Consider the following 20,575-nt stretch of genomic DNA (forward strand, 5'->3'; position numbering starts at 1 on the left):
TATATTCTTTCAGCTAATTTTTTAAAATTTATTTTGAGAGAGAAAAAAAAGCATGAGTGGGGGAGGGGCAGAGAGCAAGACTGAGAAAGAGAATCCCAAGCAGGCTACACTCAGTCATGGGGGAGCCTGAAGCAGGACCGGAACCCCAACCCTGAGATCATGACCTGAGCCAAGTATGGACACTTACTGAGCCACCCAGGTGCCCCTAAGCATTCTTTTTAAAATCTGTGGTTCAGAGTCAGTGACATTGTCCCTCTGAAGCAGGTTTTGTAAGAAAACTGCCAAGGAATGTCCCAATTCATAAGACTGCAAAATGTCTTCCTTCATTTATCATAATGAATTGGAGAAAAAAAAAATGACTCGAGGATAGAGTTTATCTGTAAATGCAAGAAGCACTTTTGAGTTTCTGTATTGTACATGGTGGGGTCGAAAGCAGGTTATTTAAGGATCTTAGTCTCATTTTTTTAAGAAGGGGTAGACAATACTATGTAATTCTTTATTTGAAGTGCTTTGTCTTTCTGCACTGCTGGCTTTGTCATCAGCCAATGTTGCAATTATTTTAACAAGCAGAGGAAATGCCAGTCAAGTGTAGCACCTGGGACCTCCTCACCCTTGCAACATACTAGGCTTCAAGAAGGAGACAACAACGCTCAAAGCTGTGTGAGCCCAGGTTAAATGGGAATGGGTGACTGAGCTTGGGTGTGTAAGAGCACCTTGTCCCCAGGGCCAATGTTTACATTAGCGATTCACTTCCACTTTTGGTACACTTAATCAGCCGCCTATTATATTCCACGGTACCATCCTGACTTCAGGACTTTGAAGGACAGCTTTGAAGACTGCTCAAGTACATTTGACATTAAAATGCTTTGTGCAGCCAGATGTGAATTCCACCTGCCCAGAAGCTTATGCTGAACTGTGACTAGGGCTGACCCAAACGGAGCTGGGTTTTTCTTCGCCTCCAGAATCTTGTGAGACCAGTAAGAGTGAGAAGTCCGCCAACCACAAGGGCTACTTGGCAAAACACGATGCAACCTTAGAAGGCGGGTCATTGCTCTGTTCCAGAAGCCAGTTAGAGACAACAAATAAAATGGAAGATGCTTCTCTGTGGTAAAGCAGGCCTCGTATTTGAAGCGGAAGGCCTGAAAGAGGGAGGTAAGCAAAGAAAGGAAAGGCGAAGGCACGGCTCCTAGAAACCGGGTTCATTCAAACCCGGAGGACAGCAAACCCCGCCTCCCCACGCCGCCGCCTGCTCAATCGCCAAGCGCTCCGGGTGTGAGCTCTCCCTGCGGGGAGCGGCTTGGAGCCGAGGAGGCGGTGGCAGAGGTGGTTTGGGCAGCCCCGCGCGGCGGATAGGCCCAGGCAAACAACACCCATTCCCCCTCCCCCTCGCTTAGTTCAACTCCCACTCGGCCCCGGCCACGCCCTGCCGCCACCGCCCCCTCGGGCAGCTTTCCGCTCCGCAGCCAGGCCTCGGTCGGGGGCGGGAGGGTAGGCGGTGCCTCGGAGGGGCCGCCGCGGCCGCCGGAAACTACAAGGGCCGATAGGCTTTGCGGCAGCGAACCGCCCCCTTTCTCCCACCACTCAGCGCGCGTCACTAGGGCCTCAGCCAATGGGGCCCGAGCCAGGGAAAAAGGGCGCCCGGGTCCGGATGCGCCTCAGGAAAGCCATGCTCCCTGCGCAGGGGCAGCGGGCAGTTCACCCGGCGCGCCAAGCCGTCGGTGGTCCGCACGTCCCCTCATCCGACCCATTCGCTTCCCTTGAGCGACAGCCCTACTTTTTCCTTTAGTGGCAATTCCGAGGGATGCTGGAGCAGGTTTTTGAGGGGAGGGCGCTGGGAAATGAGTAGGGGGCGGGATATCCTGAGACAACAAGTTTGGCTGTATGGAGGGCCTACCGGCAGCGAGCCTGAGCTAGAACGCCGAGAGAAGGAGTACCGGAGAAGCCAAAGGAGGAAAAGAAGAGCGGCTGAAAGGATAACCCCGGGAAAGGGGGTGGAGAGGAGGCGGCCCCAGCGCCCCGGCCCCCGGCAGGTCGGCGGCCAATCCGCTGGGGGAAGGGGTGGAGAGTCGGCGGCTCCGGCGGAGAGAGGCCGAGGGGGGTGGGGAGTCGGCCGGGCTCGCACCGCCCTGGCCCCGCCCCCAGCCCTCGCCGCCGCCCGCGCCGCGCGCCGCTGCTGTCAATCAAGGGCGAGTCAGCCGGGCTCGGGCGGAGAGAGGAGCTGCTACGCCACAGCCCAGCGGCGGCCATTCGCGGAAAAAGAGGCAGAGCCTGTGCCAGCTACAGCCTCCTCCGAGCCACCGCGGGCGGGCGGGACCGGCCTCTCCTCCCGCCTCGCCCCCACCCCCACCCACCTCTATCCCTGTGTCTCCGTCTGAGGGTTTGTCCTGTTAATGCGGGATGAGCGGTACGTATTCTCCACCCCCCTCGGTCTCCTTCACCGCCTCCCTCCCTCCCTCCCTCCCTCCCCAGACCCTGCTCGGTTCTCCCCCCTCCCCCGGGGCCGCTGAGATGCTTTAAGGGGAGGAGGAGAGGAAGGGAGGATATCAGGGGGAGGGAAGGAGGGTTGTGTTTTGTCTTAATGTCTGAGAGAGAACAACCTTCTGGGTGTTGCTCTGGAGCGGATGGGTCGGGTTTCAAACCACGTTTTGTGATATCCCCCTCCTCCCTTCCCTCCTTCTCCCCCACCCCCTGCCGGTGTGCGTGGATCGCGGGTTTATGGAGATTAATGTTCGGGGGGAGGGGAAGAGGAGGAGAGGGGGAAGACGAATAATAATAATCCTAATAACCTGTTGTCGTGGGGGGGGGTTTGTTGCAGATCAGAAGAAGGAGGAGGAGGAGGAGGCGGCGGCGGCAGCAGCAGCAGCGGCGATGGCTACAGAAGGAGGGAAAACCTCTGAGCCAGAGAATAACAATAAAAAACCTAAAACCTCAGGCTCCCAGGTAAAAGCAAACATATAAAAAAATTCATCACGAAACGTAAGGGGAGAGAGGGAGTTATGTCCTTTAATTGCCCAGAACTGAAGAACAGAATACAAATGTTCATCCACTCAAAGCATCTTTCTGAGAGTGAGGAAGTTAAATTGTAAATTCATAAAGATTTCACATGTTTAAGGGATAACGTTGTTTAAAATTACATCAGGAACTCAGACCAGTAGAAAACGGTGTGTATTTTCCCAAGGGCATTTTGAGTTTATGAGAATATACTTTACAAAAGTTTCTTAGAAATTTCCTTTTATTTGAACTTTATATTACAGTATCTGTTTCCTTTTTTCCTCTATCTTCTTGCTCTTGTTACTATTTCTTTTTGATTTCTGTCATTGCCTAAGTAAGTTCTGAAATGTAGAGCTGTCAAAATAAATAAATAAATAAATAAATAAATAAATAAACAAACAAACAAACCCCTTCCATCTACTGGCCTCCACTAAATCCGCCCACTTTTTTTTCCCCCTCTCCTTTATCATCTCATTTTTGGGTAGGACTCTCAGCCCTCTCCTCTGGCTTTACTGGCAGCTACTTGCAGCAAAATAGGGACTCCTGGTGAAAATCAAGCAACTGGACAACAACAAATTATTATAGATCCAAGCCAAGGATTGGTGCAACTTCAAAATCAACCACAACAGCTAGAACTGGTAACAACACAACTTGCTGGAAACACTTGGCAACTTGTTGCCTCCACTCCTCCTGCTTCAAAAGAAAATAACGTTTCTCAACCAGCTTCTAGTTCATCTAGTTCTTCCAGCAGTAATAACGGGAGTGCATCTCCTACAAAAACGAAATCAGGTAATTCTTCCGCCCCTGGTCAATTTCAAGTCATACAAGTACAAAATCCGAGTGGTAGTGTCCAGTACCAAGTGATTCCACAACTTCAGACAGTGGAAGGCCAGCAGATTCAAATCAATCCAGCTAGTAGTTCATCTCTACAGGATTTGCAGGGTCAAATCCAGCTCATTTCTGCAGGTAATAATCAAGCTATACTCACAGCTGCTAACAGGACAGCTTCTGGGAATATTCTTGCTCAAAACCTGGCAAATCAGACCGTTCCAGTCCAAATTAGACCTGGTGTTTCAATACCACTGCAATTACAGACCCTTCCTGGTACTCAGGCTCAAGTTGTAACAACCCTACCAATTAACATTGGAGGAGTGACTTTAGCTTTGCCAGTGATAAACAACGTGACTGCTGGAGGAGGGACTGGACAGGTTGGCCAGCCTGCTACTACTACTGATAGTGGGACTTCCAACGGGAGTCAGTTAGTTTCCACACCCACCACTACCACCGCTTCTGCCAGTACTATGCCGGAATCTCCCTCCTCCTCCACTACCTGCACAACCACTGCTTCGACGTCTCTGACAAGCAGTGACACGTTAGTGAGCTCAGCAGACACGGGCCAGTATGCAAGCACATCAGCCAGTAGTTCTGAACGCACTATTGAAGAATCTCAAACACCTGCTGCTACTGAGTCTGAAGCGCAGAGCTCCAGTCAGCTTCAGTCTAATGGAATACAAAACACACAGGATCAATCAAATTCTCTTCAGCAGGTGCAGATTGTAGGCCAGCCTATCTTACAGCAGATCCAGATCCAACAGCCTCAGCAACAGATTATTCAGGCTATTCCGCCACAGTCATTTCAACTTCAGTCAGGGCAGACAATTCAGACCATCCAGCAGCAGCCTTTGCAGAATGTTCAACTTCAAGCAGTAAATCCGACTCAGGTGCTTATCAGGGCTCCAACTTTAACACCTTCAGGGCAAATCAGTTGGCAAACTGTACAGGTTCAGAATATTCAGAGTCTTTCAAATTTGCAAGTTCAGAATGCTGGGTTATCCCAACAATTAACCATCACCCCAGTGTCTTCAAGTGGTGGCACAACCCTTGCTCAAATTGCTCCTGTGGCTGTTGCTGGTGCCCCAATAACTTTGAATACTGCCCAGCTTGCATCAGTGCCTAACCTTCAGACAGTGAGTGTTGCCAACCTGGGTGCTGCAGGTGTTCAAGTTCAAGGAGTTCCGGTTACAATCACTAGTGTTGCAGGTAAGTTACTACAGTCTTTTCTCTGTAAGATCCTTTCATACAGTTTTTAATAAGTTACTGCTTTTCTTTGCTAACTTAGATTTGAAGACCTCTGAAATGAACATAATCACAGGGAATCTAAAATGACAGGAATGTTAACTTCCGTAACAAGTCATCGTGTGACCCATTCGCGTCTGTACGTTTTAATGTTAGGTTGTAGAAGTTATATTTGTTAGACAGTTTTATAAACTTATTTTTCCATGGAGCAAAACTTCCTGATTAGAATCAAAATTGTCTTCTGTAATTTAGAGATATTTGAATACACTTGAACTCTTCAGAAAGAACTAATAAAAAAGATGTTAAAGATGTTTGTATCTTTAAAAGAAAGTAGGTTGAAAGTTGAATTAATACGTGGTTGTGAATCTGTTGAAGTTTTAATTCTGCTTTGTAATAAGTCTAACTTTTTCTTCAATTGCAAGTTATTTCTCATTCAGCATCTTGTTGCTCATGCTTTTGCGTTTTTTTTACACAGTGTTGTTTTAAACTAGGTTTTGATGCAGTTTAGAGATACAGTTTTAAGTTGCAAATTGATTAATTTTTTATGTCTACTTTTCTGTTAAAACCAGCATTTTCTCAGGATTTTGTATTAGTAGTTATTCGCATATAAAATTGTATATAAATCTTATGGTTCTGTTATTTTTAGGCATTTTTTAGTGTGAAGTTGTTGAAAAGCAATTAAGAATGAAAATAGTAAAATGTCACTAACTTGAATTAATTGTAGTAAGGTCATTTTAAAAACCAATTATAAAGCAATTGTTTGTCATGTATGTAAAGAGATTTCTGAAGTATTTGCGAAACTAGACTTACTAAGTATTTAAAATTTTCTTGACTTGTCTTATTTTACCTAATACTTTTTGTTTTCTAGTAATTAAACACTTTTTACTGATTCTGATTAGGTGCAAACCTACTTGTGGTTTTCATGCCTTTGATAGTGTCAGGTCTCTAGTTAAATATTTTTATGTTGATAATATGAATGAGCACATCACTTTTTAATGACCTTTCTAGAAATAAGTTTCAGAAAAATTATGCTAAACTGCTTGTTTTACAGTTAATACCTAAAGTAGTTGTATATATTTATGATTGGAAATTGCCAAATTGAGCTCTCTGGTCAGGAAGAATAGAGATTACATGTTATATTTAGATGCCCATAACCTCTAAACCAGATCTTTCCAGTAGAATTTTCTGTGATGAAGAAGTGTTGTACATCCTATCCAGTGTGTTAGCCACTAGCCATATGCAGCTGTTGAGCATTTAAAATGTGGCTAGTGCAACTGAAGAACTGAATTTTTAATTCATTTAATTTTAATTTTAATAGACACGTGACTAGTGGCTTTTGTATTGACAGGACAGTAACCTAATCAAAGAGTATTTTGAGTGTGGTAGTTTTCCCCCTAAAATTATTGCAGGACAATTATATAAATGTTTCTCTGTATTACAGTCCATAGATTGTTTTCTTCCTGTTCTTTTCCTAAACGTTGACAGTATCTTAAGTATTTCAGAAAAATATCTGTTTTTGGTGGATTGTTTGACAGTTTGCATTATCAAAGCAAAAGTTAGTTCACTTAAATTTTGATTTGCCTATTAAGCATTAGTTGTGAATTATGCTTAAGAGAATTGAGTAATTTATAAGTTAGGTCAGGAATAGTCAATTCTTCTGTACTCTCATTGGTATCAGTTACAGCCCCTTGTCTATTATGAGGGTGAGTCATTGATACTAAGAGTATGATCTTCTGACCACCTAACTCAGATTTATTTGCATGTTGTATTATTATGAATGCAGCATCCACTTTCTGGAACTATAACTTTTGGGGGTGTGGTCATGGAATTTGCCTATCAGATAAACTTTCCAGGTCATTCTAAATTCTCGTTGAAATTTGAGAACCAAGGATCTAATCATTACTAGTGAGCCATAAAGCAAAATATGGAAGCAGATGGGTGTTGGACCTAGTTCATGTATGCCTCAAAGAATGGATTTTAATGACAAAAAGAATTTACAGTTTTTATTTCACAAGCATGTATTGACTAGCCACATGCTGAGTACTCCCAATAGGTATGTTTAGTCTTCCATTTTCTGGGTTTTTTGGTTTTTTTTTTTTTTTTAAGAGTTTACATGATTTGAATGTCGCTTAAGTGTATAAGGAAATTTAAACTTTATGTAGTTGGATTTTTTTCTCTTGAAACCAAAGATTTTAAATTTTGTTGATGTTGAAGAGTTTATGTTCAAATAGATATGCTCAATCATTTTAAGAAGATAACCATGTTACAAAGATCAGAAATGTACCAATTTTTGCAAGTCAATGCAGTTCATCTGAGACTAGTTCATAGATTTTTACTTTATTTTTTTACTATAGTAGGTGCTTGCCAAATGTTTGCTGAATTAAGGCATAGAAGGTGATGGAAAAGACAGCAGTTTGGAATTGGGAGCAAGGCCTGGAGTGGTTTTAATGAAGCTGGTGAAATGGCTTTATTTTCATTAATGTCTTTTGGCTTTGAGTTTTTAAGACATCAACAGTAGACACCAGGTGCTTTACTCTCTCTACAAGAGGGAGAATGAGCAAAAAGTACCCACATATCCCTTTTATAAATGAGTCCTGTAAGTTCTGATCTTTTACTTTGTGTCCCCATTTACTTTTTGTTACTTTTTGACTGTTTCATATATCTATTTCCTTCCCCCAAATAGTATTGATTTTGTTTAATTTGTGGGGAAAATTTTTGCTCTAAATATTCATGACAGTTTTTACGAGGCTTGAAAAAATTTCTTAAAAAAATTTTTTTTTAATGTTTTATTTATTTTTGAGAGAGAGAGAGAGAGCAGGGGAGGGGCAGAGAGAGATGGAGACACAGAGCCCGTCGCAGGGCTTGAACTCATAAACTGCAAGATAATGACCTGAGCTGAAGCTGGATGCTTGACTGACTGAGCTACACAGGTGTCCCTTGAAAAAATTCTTAATAGTTGGCTTTGACAAAATGCAATGACTCAGTCAATACCCAGGGGCTAAAAGTTATCTGCCATCCATCCTCATGTCACTCTTGGAGATACAGGAAGGTTCTAGATGATACGGATAGGAAAAAAATTGGATAAGGTAGATAAAATGAAACTAGTTCTTGAGGCTAGGGAGCTTCATACTTGATTTTATGAAAAGAGAATGTTAGTGACAACTTAGGGGGAATCTCTTGCCATGGTATTGAATTCGACATAATGTGTTTCTGTGGTTTGGTCTCTCCTCTCAGAATCTTGACTTTCCAGGCTGAGTATCTAGCATTTAATTAGTTGGAATTATAGTAGGAACTAAGTACATGTTGCCCTTACATACTTATATACTTTGTTTCCTTGTTGGATTATGAGTTTGACTTTGACTGAAGGAAAAGCAGAAATCCCTTTTAAAGAGCACAGGTAACGAATCATTTTTCTGGTTTAAGAACGTCCTTTAACTAAGTGAGGAAAGTAAGATTTTTGTTCTAAAAGGACTACCAGTTTGCACAGTGTGCTCAGGTAGCCAAAGAGCCCTAGGTAAAATGAACATTAGGAGTTACACCTTCTTAAACAATTTAGAACATGTAGGGACCATTGATATCTAAATCTGTAATTAACTTGCATTGGCTAGTGACTTTCTTTGGTTTTGGCCTTAATTGGCCAAAGAACCTGTGTTTGCTTGATGGATGGATATTTCTTGGCAATGTTAGTGGTAATTAACATTTTAAGGCTAATACACAAAGGAAGTTCAAACTTGAAGATAAGATGTTGCTGGCCCTTTAAGAACTTGACTCTCCAACCTTCCTTTACCTTTTTGGATTTAACGTATGAAACCTGGGGATCATCAATGGGAAGGCCAGTTCTTCATAATTAGGGAAAATGGGGGCCAAAGAAAAGAATTGATTTATATATATTTAATTTGGAAACTTAATCTAGTACAATCAACTTTTTTTTTAATGTTTATTTATTTTGAGAGAGAGAGAATGTAGGGACAGGGGGAGTTGGCAGAGAGAGAGAGAGAGAGAGAGAGAGAGAGAGAGAGAGAGAGAAGAGAAGAGAAGAGAAGAGAAGAGAAGAGACGAGACGAGACGAGACGAGACGAGATGAGAAGAGAAGAGAATCCTAAGCAGGCTCAGCACTTGTCAGGGCAGAGCCCAAAGTGGGGCTCCATCCCACAACCCTGAGATCGTGACCTGAGCCAAACTTAAGAGTCAGTTGTTTAAGCCACTGAGTCACTCAGGTACCCACACCATACTTTTTTATAGAGGTACTAAAAGTAGAAATTGACTTGAAGTTTAATACTAATATTTCTTTTGCTATTCTATTAATTTGGATTTTCTTAGTAGGCATCTTAATCTATACATGTGTTATACTTGTATACGGATTTATAAACATATATACATATTTGTGTGTAGAGCTATATGTATGCCTGCTGTGTTTGGTTGTTAATTTTTGGAGGGTTTTTTTGTTTTGTTTTGTTTTTTAGAAAGTCAGGTTTGCTTTTCTAATTTTATTTCTCTAAAATCTTCTAGTACTGTTTGTTACATGTAGAATTCATTATGAAGAACTTACATCTTGTACCCTGTACAAGTGATTTCGGTTCTGAATTACCAAGTTGATTTTACCCATTAGATAACATACAGCATGACCTTTAAGATTTGTTGATGATGACATAACAACATCATTGCCAATTTTTAAGTTCTTCATGGAAGATGAAAAGGTATCCAGTGTAGAGCCGCATTAATTTTTAAAAGGGCATCTTTTAGGATATTTCAGAATAGAGGGGGGTGCAAGGGAAGATAGAGTTTTAATTATCTTTTTTTTTTTTAATTTTTGTAACGTTTATTTATTTTTGAGAGAGAGAGAGACAGAGAGACAGAGCATGATGGAGGAGGGGCAGAAAGAGAAGGAGACACAGAATCCGAAGCAGACTGCAGGCTCCGAGCTGTCAGCACAGAGCCTGATGCGGGGCTCCAACTCACAGACTATGAGATCATGACCTGAGCCAAAGTCAGATGCCCAACTGACTGAGCCACCCAGGCACCCCAATTATCTCCTTTTTGAATCTGAATCAGGAAACCTATAATAAGTCATACTTAAGGAATATTGGAGTAGGCATAAAAGCAAGTTGAAGAGAAGGAAAAGGAGGCTTGATTAAGAAAGAAGATAGGGGGAAAGTGCTATACATAGATCTCATAGAAATAACATAGATTTACAAGATGGTAGAATTTTAGTTTGAAAGGATCTTTGATGTTATTGCTTACCAGTTGTAGCCATTGGATATCACTGCTAAAGTCTATTTATAAAGGGATTTTGTATTTTTCTGTTACAAGTGAAAGCAGAAATAGGCTTTCAGAAGTTTCACAGTCCTACATTAAGTATTTGGGGATGACATAGTAAGAATTGACAGTGAAAGGGGGAACCTGGCCTGATACCAAACCATACTTTTATGTGGGCTTTTCTGTACTCTCTTGATTTAGTTACAATTGGATGTTCATAATGCCTGTCAGTTTGCTACCTAATAAATGAGCAGATTGTGGCAAAGGGAAACCTGTTGAACCACAAATTGCTTATGTATGTGTGTGGTGAGATAAAGGCTTAATGAAACCATAATTAAGGTAACTTAAAGATAATTGAGCATCTCTCCCCTACCCTCACTCCTTAGTGGTATTTTAGAAATGAGGAAACTGAAGCCTAGAAAAGTTGAATGACTTTCTTGTACTTTTGGGCAAAGTGAGCACTAGAATCTTGACTGCTGCTCTAGTTGTCTTTCTGCTCTATTGCTGGCTTTGTTATTCAAATCTTTTGCTAGTGAGTAAATATAGTTGAAGTTTAGGGACCAGAGATGGAGAGTATCTAGCTTGACTTTGTGTTCTCCCAGATAGATTTTGTCTGTTGTCACTGGATATTCAGCTTTAGTATACTGAATAGAGTGTTGGTAAAAAGCACAATTCTGTAGGTTGCCTTGTTAATGAGCTTAATGTTGGAATTTTAGTCGCATTGTTTTGTACTTTCTTGAAAGAGCAAATTCAGAACTAAAGAGATTGGTAAACTGTATATGTAGGTTAAGCAAATCCTCAGGCTGTCAAGCTACTGTATCGATTTAAAAACAAATTTTTTTTTAGTATATTTATTTTGAGAGAGAGAGAGAGAGGGAGAGCACAAGCAGGGGAGGGGCAGAGAGAAGGAGAGACAGAATCCCAAGCAGACTCCACACCATCAGCACAGAGCCCAATGCTGGGGGCTCAAACTCATGAACCCAAGATCATGACCTGAGCTGAGCTAAGAGTCGGATGCTTAACCGACTGAGCCACCCAGGTGCCTCTGTTTTTGTTTTTTTTGTTTTTTGTTTTTTTTTTAAATGAGACTTGTGGAGGAATAAAACAAACATTTATTGTTTACCTTAGAGCTTGTTAGGTGCTAGGTTAAGTATTTTATATTATTTCATTAAAATCCTCAATATCTTTGTAAGCTGGTCTGATTGTGCCCATTTTACAGATAGCCTCATGAGTTTTAATTTCTTTAAGAAAATTTGCCATCCAGGGTGCCTGGGTGGCTCAGTAGGTTAAGTGTCCAACTTTGCTTTAGGTCATGATCTTCTTTTCCTGGGTTCCGGCCTGTGTCAGGCTCTGTGCTGACAGTTCAGAGCCTGGAGCCTGCTTCAGATTCTGTCTCTCTCTCTGCCCCTCCCACACTGGCACTTTGTCTCTCTCTCTCTCTCTCTCTCTCTCTCTCTCTCACTCTGTTTCCCACAAATAAACATTAAAAAAAATTAAAAAAAAAAACAAAAAGAAAAAATTTGCCCTAGTGGTAGAGCCATGATTTAAAATCATCTATTGGTTCCGAGTCTTTTGTTTAGGAGACATAAGATAAAAGGATATGTTCAGAGGTGAAGGCTATTTTTTATCCTTTTGTGTCTGTAGGTAAACTTAAGACCTGTAAAGGGTAAGTGGTTTTGAAAATTGAAATGCTGACTCTGCAGTTAAAGTTTCTTCTAGCTCTAACATTCTGTAGCACGGACAGATAATTATGACTAAAAGTAGTAAAAGAAATGGTGAATAGAAACTAGTGTGGCTGTGTGGAGACCTTGTTGTTAAACTCAGATTTTAAAATAGTATACGTGGAAGGTAGAAGGAAGGACAAAGGATTCAGAATGAAAACAAAGAGGGGCACCTGGGTGGCTCAGTTGGTTAAGCGTCCAGCTTCAGCTCAGGTCATGATCTTGTGGTTTGTGGGTTTAAGCCCTGCGTCGGGCTCTGTGCTGACAGCTCAGAACCTGGAGCCTGTTTTGGATTCTGTGTCTCCCTCGCTTACACTCTGCCTCTCTCTCTCTCTCTCTCTCTCTCTCTCTCTCTCTCTCTCTCTCTCTTTCTCTCTCTCTCTCTCTCTTTCTCTCTCTTTCTCTCTCTTTCTCTTTCTCTTTCAAAATTATGTAAATAAACATTAAAAGAAAAGAATGAAAACAAAGAGCAGCTTGACATTTTAAGAATAATGTCGGGAAAGCAGAAACTCATAATAAAGTAGGCTTTTAAAATAATTTTAAACAACTTGTAAGGCTTCAGATCACAGCAAAAGACGCGTATTGCCTGAGCAAAATGATGTAATATGGAGAAAAGACAGCTGCTGGGCTGTGCTTCTGTCAACCAGCAAGAAAAATTCAGTTCCAGCTAAAATAACTGGACCTGTATTCACTGAGATTATTTGTGCAAAGTTAGTGAGTAGATAAGGGACATTTGTTTGCTTTTTGGAAGTTAGAATGATCCAGATAAATGCCATCCTAGGATCAGAAGGGACTTTCAAATTCAGTTTCAGGCCAGTATCAGTAACTTAAAAATTATGCACATGGAAAAATTGAGCATGAATAAGCACCTCACTGTTTGAAAACATTCTATAGTGCAAACAGATGAGTTTGATAACATCTTTAACAAAGGCCCTGAGTGAATTATCCAGTAGTTGGCTTCTGAGCATTTAAAAAAGAATTCAGGGATCATGGGGAACCCATATGGCTTCACTAAGAAACTAGGTTTATGTATTCTTTTGCTAAGGTTTTCAGATGAGTATAGAAAAGAAATAATGCTGCCACAATATATTTTGATTTCAGCATTGATAGTCATGATGTCTTTAAAGGCTCATTCATACCTGGTTTCTCAATTGTATGAGAAATGATTGTCTATTTCAGTAGACGTCCTTGGTATTATGGCATAGGTTTCTATCCTTGATACAATCCTGTTAAGTATTTTTTTCAAATACTGTACTGAAGGATGGCCTATTTAATTAAAGATGAAGCAAAGCTGGGAGACTTTGCTAATAATTACGATGGGGATAGACTTGAGATTCGAACTGATCTTAATAGTCTGGAATGCTGGGTCAGAATTAGCAAGATAAATACAACAGATCCTCTGTTTAAAAGGGTAGGGGAAATTGTGTACCTACAAGATGAAAAACCTAGGTTGACTGCAGGACATGTGAAGGTGATTTGGGATTTATTGGCTTGATATGAATCAAGAGTAGAGTAAAGCTCCTCCTTTACTTTGTGTTTGTCAGACCATTTCTGCAATATTGTGTGCTTTGCTAGTTGTGGCACATTTTAAATGGACACTGACAAACTGGCAAGCGTATCAGAAGGGATTCCTGGAATGCAGAGTGCGGAAAACATTTCACACTAGCAATCATTGAAGAGTGGGGGGTTTTATTGTTAAAACAAGAGGAACTGTGACTGCTGTCTTTCGATATAGGAAAAGTTTTTTAATCTGTTTTGTTTGACCCTTGGAAATCAATAGAAGAATATGTCTATATACACAAGTGGACTAGTGCTGTAAAGTAATGGAATGGTTTGTTTCATGAAGTAGTGACCTTCCTGTATTAAAGGCTGGATGTCCATGTCAGAGATAGTGCAGAATGTAGAAGAATTTCTTGCATGGGAAGTTTGATTAGGTAAACTGCAAGTCTTCTAAAATTGAAGATTCTATGAATATTTGATTATGTGGTCCTATTCTGGGTACTTCCATCCAGCATATGGTGAGAATTCTCTGGAAGTCTTAGTTAAACTTACATGACTGACCAAGTATTTAAGGATTTTAGAGGGTGGGGGTTGAGGGTCACATTTATCATTTTTCTTATTACAGAGGGAGTATAATTAAGGTGAATTCTCTTAAGCAATAAATATAATATTTTACTTCATAAATAGATTTCTGTTCTTCATTGTTAGACTTACTGCACTCTAAGATGTTTTTCTGTTATTTGCACTTTTATTTGGTGACCGCAAAGCATTAGTATTTTAAACATGTACTTTGTCGTCCAACATTGAATTTGTAGTTAGGATATTTCATCTCAGTAGCTCTTTAGCCATGTTTAGTCATGTTTCTGATACTGTCACTTTAGTACCAACAATGTGATTACTTTAGTGGAATTGGAGAGCATTTGGAAAATTAGGATCCTAATAAAGTTCAAACTCTGGATGCACTTACAACTTCGAATTTATTAATTTACCCAGTGGAGTGAACAGATCCAGTAGGTCTTTCTTTTTGGCTCAGAATATCTAGCACATAGGTGTTTAAAAAAAAAAAAAAAAGATTCAGGGGTACTTGGGTGGCTCAGTCGATTAAAACATCTGACTTCGGTTCAGGTCATGATCTCGTGGTCTGTGAGTTTGAGCCCGTTGTGGGGCTCTGTGCTGACAGCTCGGAGCCTGGAGCCTGCTTTGGATTCTGCGTCTCCCTCTCTCTCTGCCCCTCACCCCGCTCATGCTCTCTCTCGCTCTCAAAAATAAATAAACATACGAAAAAATTTTTAAAAATTATGCAGAAAATACTAAATCCATCAGGCAAGATCACTGTGCGTTGAAATATTTTCACGTCAAGATAAAATCACAGTTTTCCACAACCCATTGCTAAAATAAAGAGGAAAAAGACTTCAAAAAAATTATTTGAGACTTGAGACTCTTTTAAATAGAGAAAGTGTTACTTGAGATATATGAAGGTTCTCTTTTCCTTAGGTACAATAATAAAGTTAGGAGTAGCGATTATCTGTTTCATGAGTGGTGTGGTGTAAGTAGTAGTTTTATTGCTGCAGACATCAGTACTGAGAGGCTTCCTAGAGCACAGGTATTTTGTGTTCCAGGTGCTATTCAGGTGTGGCCCAAAGAGGAGACACAGGAGAGGCACAGGAAAAAAAGTTTATTATGCTCACATGTCCTAGAGAGACTGTCACTGTACACTGAGAGGGGATCACACGGGAGGGGAGACCAAGGGAGCTGGCTCAGCCAAGCAGGTGGGGAGCAGAGAGAGCGAGGACCCATGGGCAGATGCTTTTCTTGGGTGGTCAGGATGGAGTACATAAGAAAAGGCATTGAGGGCATTTCATCTAAATGTTACTAGGTCCCAGTCAGGGGAAGGTAGGAAGGGAAACTCAAGGCAGGGGCCACCCCCTTATCACCCTGCCTGGGCAGGGTGCTCACAGCCTGCTTGAGGAGATGTGCAGGCAGCAGGAAAACATTTTAAAATTTATAATACAACAGGACCAAGAATTAGAACTCTCACATTTTTGCTTGGGTGCTGCTCCCCATTAGCTTTTCCATCCTGGACAAACATGTTATAATTGGAGTTTTGTTCCTTTTCTCATTTGTAAAACGGTCGTATTAATTCCTTCGCTTTTTACCTCGTAGAGTTGCAAAGATAAGATGACATAATAGGTACAAAAAAGCTTAACTATTATGAAGAAAACTATACCATTGACCCTTAAACAGCATCCGGCTTAGAAGTGCTGACCCCACACAGTCGAAAATTTGCATATAACTTTTGACTCCCCCACAACTTAACTACTGATAACCTACTGTTGAGTGGAAGACTTAGTTACAACATCAACAGAGTCACTTAACACATATTTTTTATGTTGTATGTATGATATACTGTATTCTTAAGCCAGAGAAAATGTTATTAAGAAAATCATAAGGAAGAGAAAATACATTTATAGTGCTGAATTTATTGAAAACATCTGCGTGTAAGTGGACTCGTGCAGTTTAAATCCATGTCGTTCAAGGGTCAACTATATATGAAAGTTGGAAGTTGCTAAGGTCTCTATTCTCATCCACTTGAATGTGAAGTAGTAAAGTGGGAGAATGAGTAGTTTTTGATACGGATATTAGCTGGAGTTAAATATCAGATGCAGATAAGAAAGTTGTATAAAAGGAATATCAGAAACCTTTGCAGTGCAACTAAGGATGGAGAGAGGTGTATCTATAGGTGGAAAAAAAAGCAGTATGTTAATTGTATGAGATCTAAGTGCTGCATGCTCAGTCTGTGTTAGACTCCGAAAGTATTCACCTGTCTTAAAAGGATGCTCATGTTGAGGAGGTGAGGCTTACGTTCATGAAACAATTACAGGGCAATTTACAGTTGCATATGAGAGTTTATCCTTCAATACTAGGTTTTGAGATCTGGAAAACAAGTTTTGAGAGCTCAGAGACAAGTGAAATCAGTGGATTGGAGTAAACGAGGAAGGCTTTCGGTGTTGAAGATAGGTCTTGAACCAGGCCTCGAAGATTGGTTTGGAAAGTGGACGTTTGAGACTGACGATAGAGAAGTGAAGACAGAGGTGTCTTGAGCCAAGCGGCTGAACTTGAAAAGCATAAAGCGCTCACATGGAGGCGTGTGGCTAACACAGCGAGTGGCATTCCCTCATCTGTGCTCCATCCGTCTGTGCTCCATCGCAGCCAGCCGTCTCACAGAGAGGCTCAAGGTATGCCACGTGAGCGGCCTGCCACCTCTGCTTCAGAGAAGTTGTGTGTTTGTTGGACTGTTTCCTAACATTTAGTTGAAGAAGGGCCTCTGCCAAAATAATACTAAAAGTTAGTTTCAAAAACGTGAATCTTCTAGGTGAAAGCGATTGAATGGAAAGATTTAGGAAGCAAATGATACTATTAAAGTGTTTCTCTCTAGGTGAAAGTGTGGAAAAGTTAGGAGCCCAGGAGAAAGTACGTCGTTGGAGTAATTTAGTCATGAACTCACAGTGGCCTTTAGAAGGACTGTGGCAGTGAAGTTGCTTAATACAAAACACAGGTTGTCAAACTTCCCTTTAGTACAGAGAATGTTGACCTGAAAGAAGTGGTAACAGGTTAGGTAAAAACATCAGATTTGCTGGTTCTTTTTCTCTGTTCTGTATCAAGTATCGTAATAGGCATTGAGAAACTGAAGATGAAGTGAGACATGTTTGATGCTCTCACAGAATATATGATCTCTTGCAGGGACATACTGTATTTTATTTCTTTGCTGCCAAAACATACTTTTTTTTTTTTTTTTTTAACATTTCAACGTCTTCAAAATTGAAATGTACCTTACAGTCAAAGGCATGTTATAATTAGTGGAATCTTTTTTTCCTTACAATCCCTGCATCTTAGAGACAATAGAATGTGATGAATATATAGTTAATTTAATTACAACATGGCATTTGGCTAATAAAGGCTATGAGTGAGGTTGTAGAAGCCCACAGGAAAGAAACACTAGTTCTGCTTTCTTCTAGGGTTCTGGAAATGTTTTTATGGAGAGGGTTATAACTGAGCTGGGCCCTAATGGATTACTAAAATTTTGCCAGGTCAGGTTGAGGAGGGCCATTGTAGGTTATGTTGGATTTTACATGCAGTTTGGAAATTGATTTAAGGAGTTTTCTACAAATGTTGCAAACTTCAGACTGGGATCAAGAAATATTAACATACATAAAGTTGAATTGTAAACTTCCTGTGGGCAGAAGCTGTGTCTTATATGGTATTTTTCTGCTTACGTATTGATGGATATCGTTTGGTACATTAAAATCCTGATACTAAACTAGGGGGAAGGAGAACTTTGATTTCATAGGAGAATGAGATCGATAGGTCCTTGGAATAGATTCAAGATGCATACTTAAAAAAGGAACAAGAGAGTTACGATCATAAAAGGAAAAGTGGTTAGTAAAATGAAACAAAAGGAACTCACATCTGATTGTTTCCTGTGTTTTGGTAGACAATTGCAGGTGAGAATCTTAGCAATGAGGGCAGTTTTGAGGAGAATCCAAAAGTGCTTACAGTTTACGGGTTGTTTCTGTCCCCCTGAATTTATTATGTTCCTCTGAATTAATAATACGGCCAGAGAGAGTTTAGTACAGTTCTGTAAATAATGAGTCAAGTCACCATAGCTTTTTGTTCACAGAAGCGGAGCTGCTTTTGCACAGGAGTATAGGAACCAGATAGTGATCTGTGCTGTGGTAAGTGGGTACCTATGCCTGGCGTGGGAGTGGGAGAGGGGGCGGAAAATCCTTGTTTCGTTGTAGTTGAGGATGTCTAGGCCAACGAGTTCAGGAAGAAGAGGGAAGAAGAAAAGGGTAGATGCAGATGATGACAAATACTAATTGAATTTATATAGGAGAAATGCTTCTACTTAAAGTGGTTTTTAAATCTTCTGCATTTTCCCTTATATTTAAATCTACATATGAACCAATTGGAGACGTTAACATTCGACAGATTATTTGTCATAAATACTACAAATTATGATAATGTGCTTGTTGAAGCAGTAATATGATTTTATCATAGTTGTGATTTAATTAATGAAGTTTTATAAAGTTAAATCTCATTGAATTTTTATTTCTAGAATTTCTGTCATCTTTTGTTCTCATTGGCGGGATGTCAGTACCTATATTGATTTTAATGGTAGGGCAGGTAAATGGTTCTGGTAACCTCTTGATAGGCTTTCATCCATTTCATGGCTTCTCTGCTGGGAGCCTATATTCCTAAATTCAGCAATCAGGTACTCAGCATCTTTATTGTGAAGCTTGATGTGTTCCTTATAAAATAACATGGGACTGAACTCCCTCTTCCGTAGTGTTCTAATGGGGAACGAAATTAATTTAGTGTTCTTTTATGAATGAATTAAGTAAAAGGGTTCTTAACTCCTATGCTTGTTTTATATTTCGGGTCACATTTACTGCATATTTATAGTGTGCCAGATACTGTATCCTACACTTGATATATTGACTCATTTACTCTTCAGAACACCCTATAAAGTTAAGCATTCTGGTCAGGTGCAAAACCTAACGCCTAGAGTGGTACAAACTTGCCCAAGGTCACAAAATCCAGACACAGTTTGTCTGTAGGACCTTGCACTTTGTCCATTACCACTTAAATTGTCTCTCACTGTATATGCTCTATGTGCTACAGTGTGTGTTTCCTGTGATCATTTGTGGAATTCGTTCATTGTTTTTTGTGTATCAGACACTGCTTAAATATTATATATATATTAACCCTTTTAATTTTTGCAATTCTTTGAAGAAGGTAATGATGGTGACCTCGGTTGATAAAATGGGAAACCAAGGCCATCAGAAGTTAATATCTTGGCCGAGGTCATACAGCCAATATGTTAGACAGCTAGTAAGTGAAAGTACTTTTTATAAGGCTGCTCTGGGTGAACAGGACTATCACCTACCTTTACAGCTAAGTAATACTATTGTAAGTAATTTGTTGTAATTATTGTAGTGTATTCAGTAAGGCATTGATGTCTGTATAGCTGAGCAGTCTACTCCTCTTCTTCCTTTCGAGACACAGGGCATAAATGCCATAAAGAGGATTAGAATAAAAAAAGATTGTATTACTTTGTGTATCCTATGTTGATTGGGAATTTGAGGCCAGCAAAGACATTTCCTTCATTAAATATATGTGTACCATAAATCAATTTTGAGTGAATTTTTAAAGACAGAGTCTAAGAATATAAGCCATAGAGGAGTCTTATATTTCATTTTCATTAATATTTATAATATAGTAATATTAATATTTAATATATTGGTAATATTAATATGTAACAATATAAATATATCATGCATTATTAAATATAATCAGTATATGGTAATTAATATTTATACTAATTTAATGTTATTTATATTATGCTGATACAAAAACTAATAAAAATATCAGGTATGTAAAAAAGTGTATGCTTTATGAAGTCTATATTTCATGAGTTGCTTTTTTTTCTAATTTTTTTTTAATGTTTATTTTTGAGACAGAGAGAGACAGAGCTGAACGGGGGAGGGTCAGAGAGAGAGGGAGACACAGAATCTGAAACAGGCTCCAGGCTCTGAGCTGTCAGCACAGAGCCTGACGTGGGGCTCGAACTCACAGACCGTGAGATCATGACCTGAGCTGAAGTCAGATGCTTAACCAACTGTGCCACCCAGGTGCCCCTCATGAGTTGCTTCTTGATCAGCATGTGACATGTCAATAGACAGGAATTTACTTCCTGAGGAAATACTAAGAAATGACTTTAAGAAAACCCCAAAACAATAAGAATTATATGTATAGAATTTATGTTAATTAGATAATTCTCTTGTTATTTTCATGTATTAGTTCATTTGACAGGGATGGTGCTTTAACTTTATTATTGTCTAGTGGATAAATAATAAGAAATATTCAAATATCTGCCATTGTATACCAGACATTGTTCTAGATAGTGGGGAACCAAAGTAGACACGTTCTGTAATCATGGGTCCTATACTTTATTATAGGTGAGTTCTTTT

The 20,575-nt window shown here is 40.1% G+C and overlaps 1 protein-coding gene across 2 annotated transcripts in view; it reads left to right on the forward strand.

The window, feature by feature from the left end:
• The first annotated feature begins 2,163 nt into the window (after positions 1-2,163).
• The window catches only part of SP4 (Sp4 transcription factor), an 82,383-nt gene continuing 63,971 nt past the window's right edge, over positions 2,164-20,575 (forward strand). For both annotated transcript variants that reach the window (XM_007089071.3, XM_042967927.1), the window contains exons 1-3: positions 2,164-2,404; positions 2,816-2,940; positions 3,477-5,031. In XM_007089071.3, the coding sequence (XP_007089133.1) occupies positions 2,398-2,404; positions 2,816-2,940; positions 3,477-5,031 (1,687 nt within the window). In that variant the 5' untranslated portion in view covers positions 2,164-2,397. The remainder of the gene's footprint in view (positions 2,405-2,815; positions 2,941-3,476; positions 5,032-20,575) is intronic.

Source organism: Panthera tigris, chromosome A2, assembly GCF_018350195.1.
Source record: "Panthera tigris isolate Pti1 chromosome A2, P.tigris_Pti1_mat1.1, whole genome shotgun sequence".
Taxonomy (NCBI): Eukaryota; Metazoa; Chordata; class Mammalia; order Carnivora; family Felidae; genus Panthera; species Panthera tigris.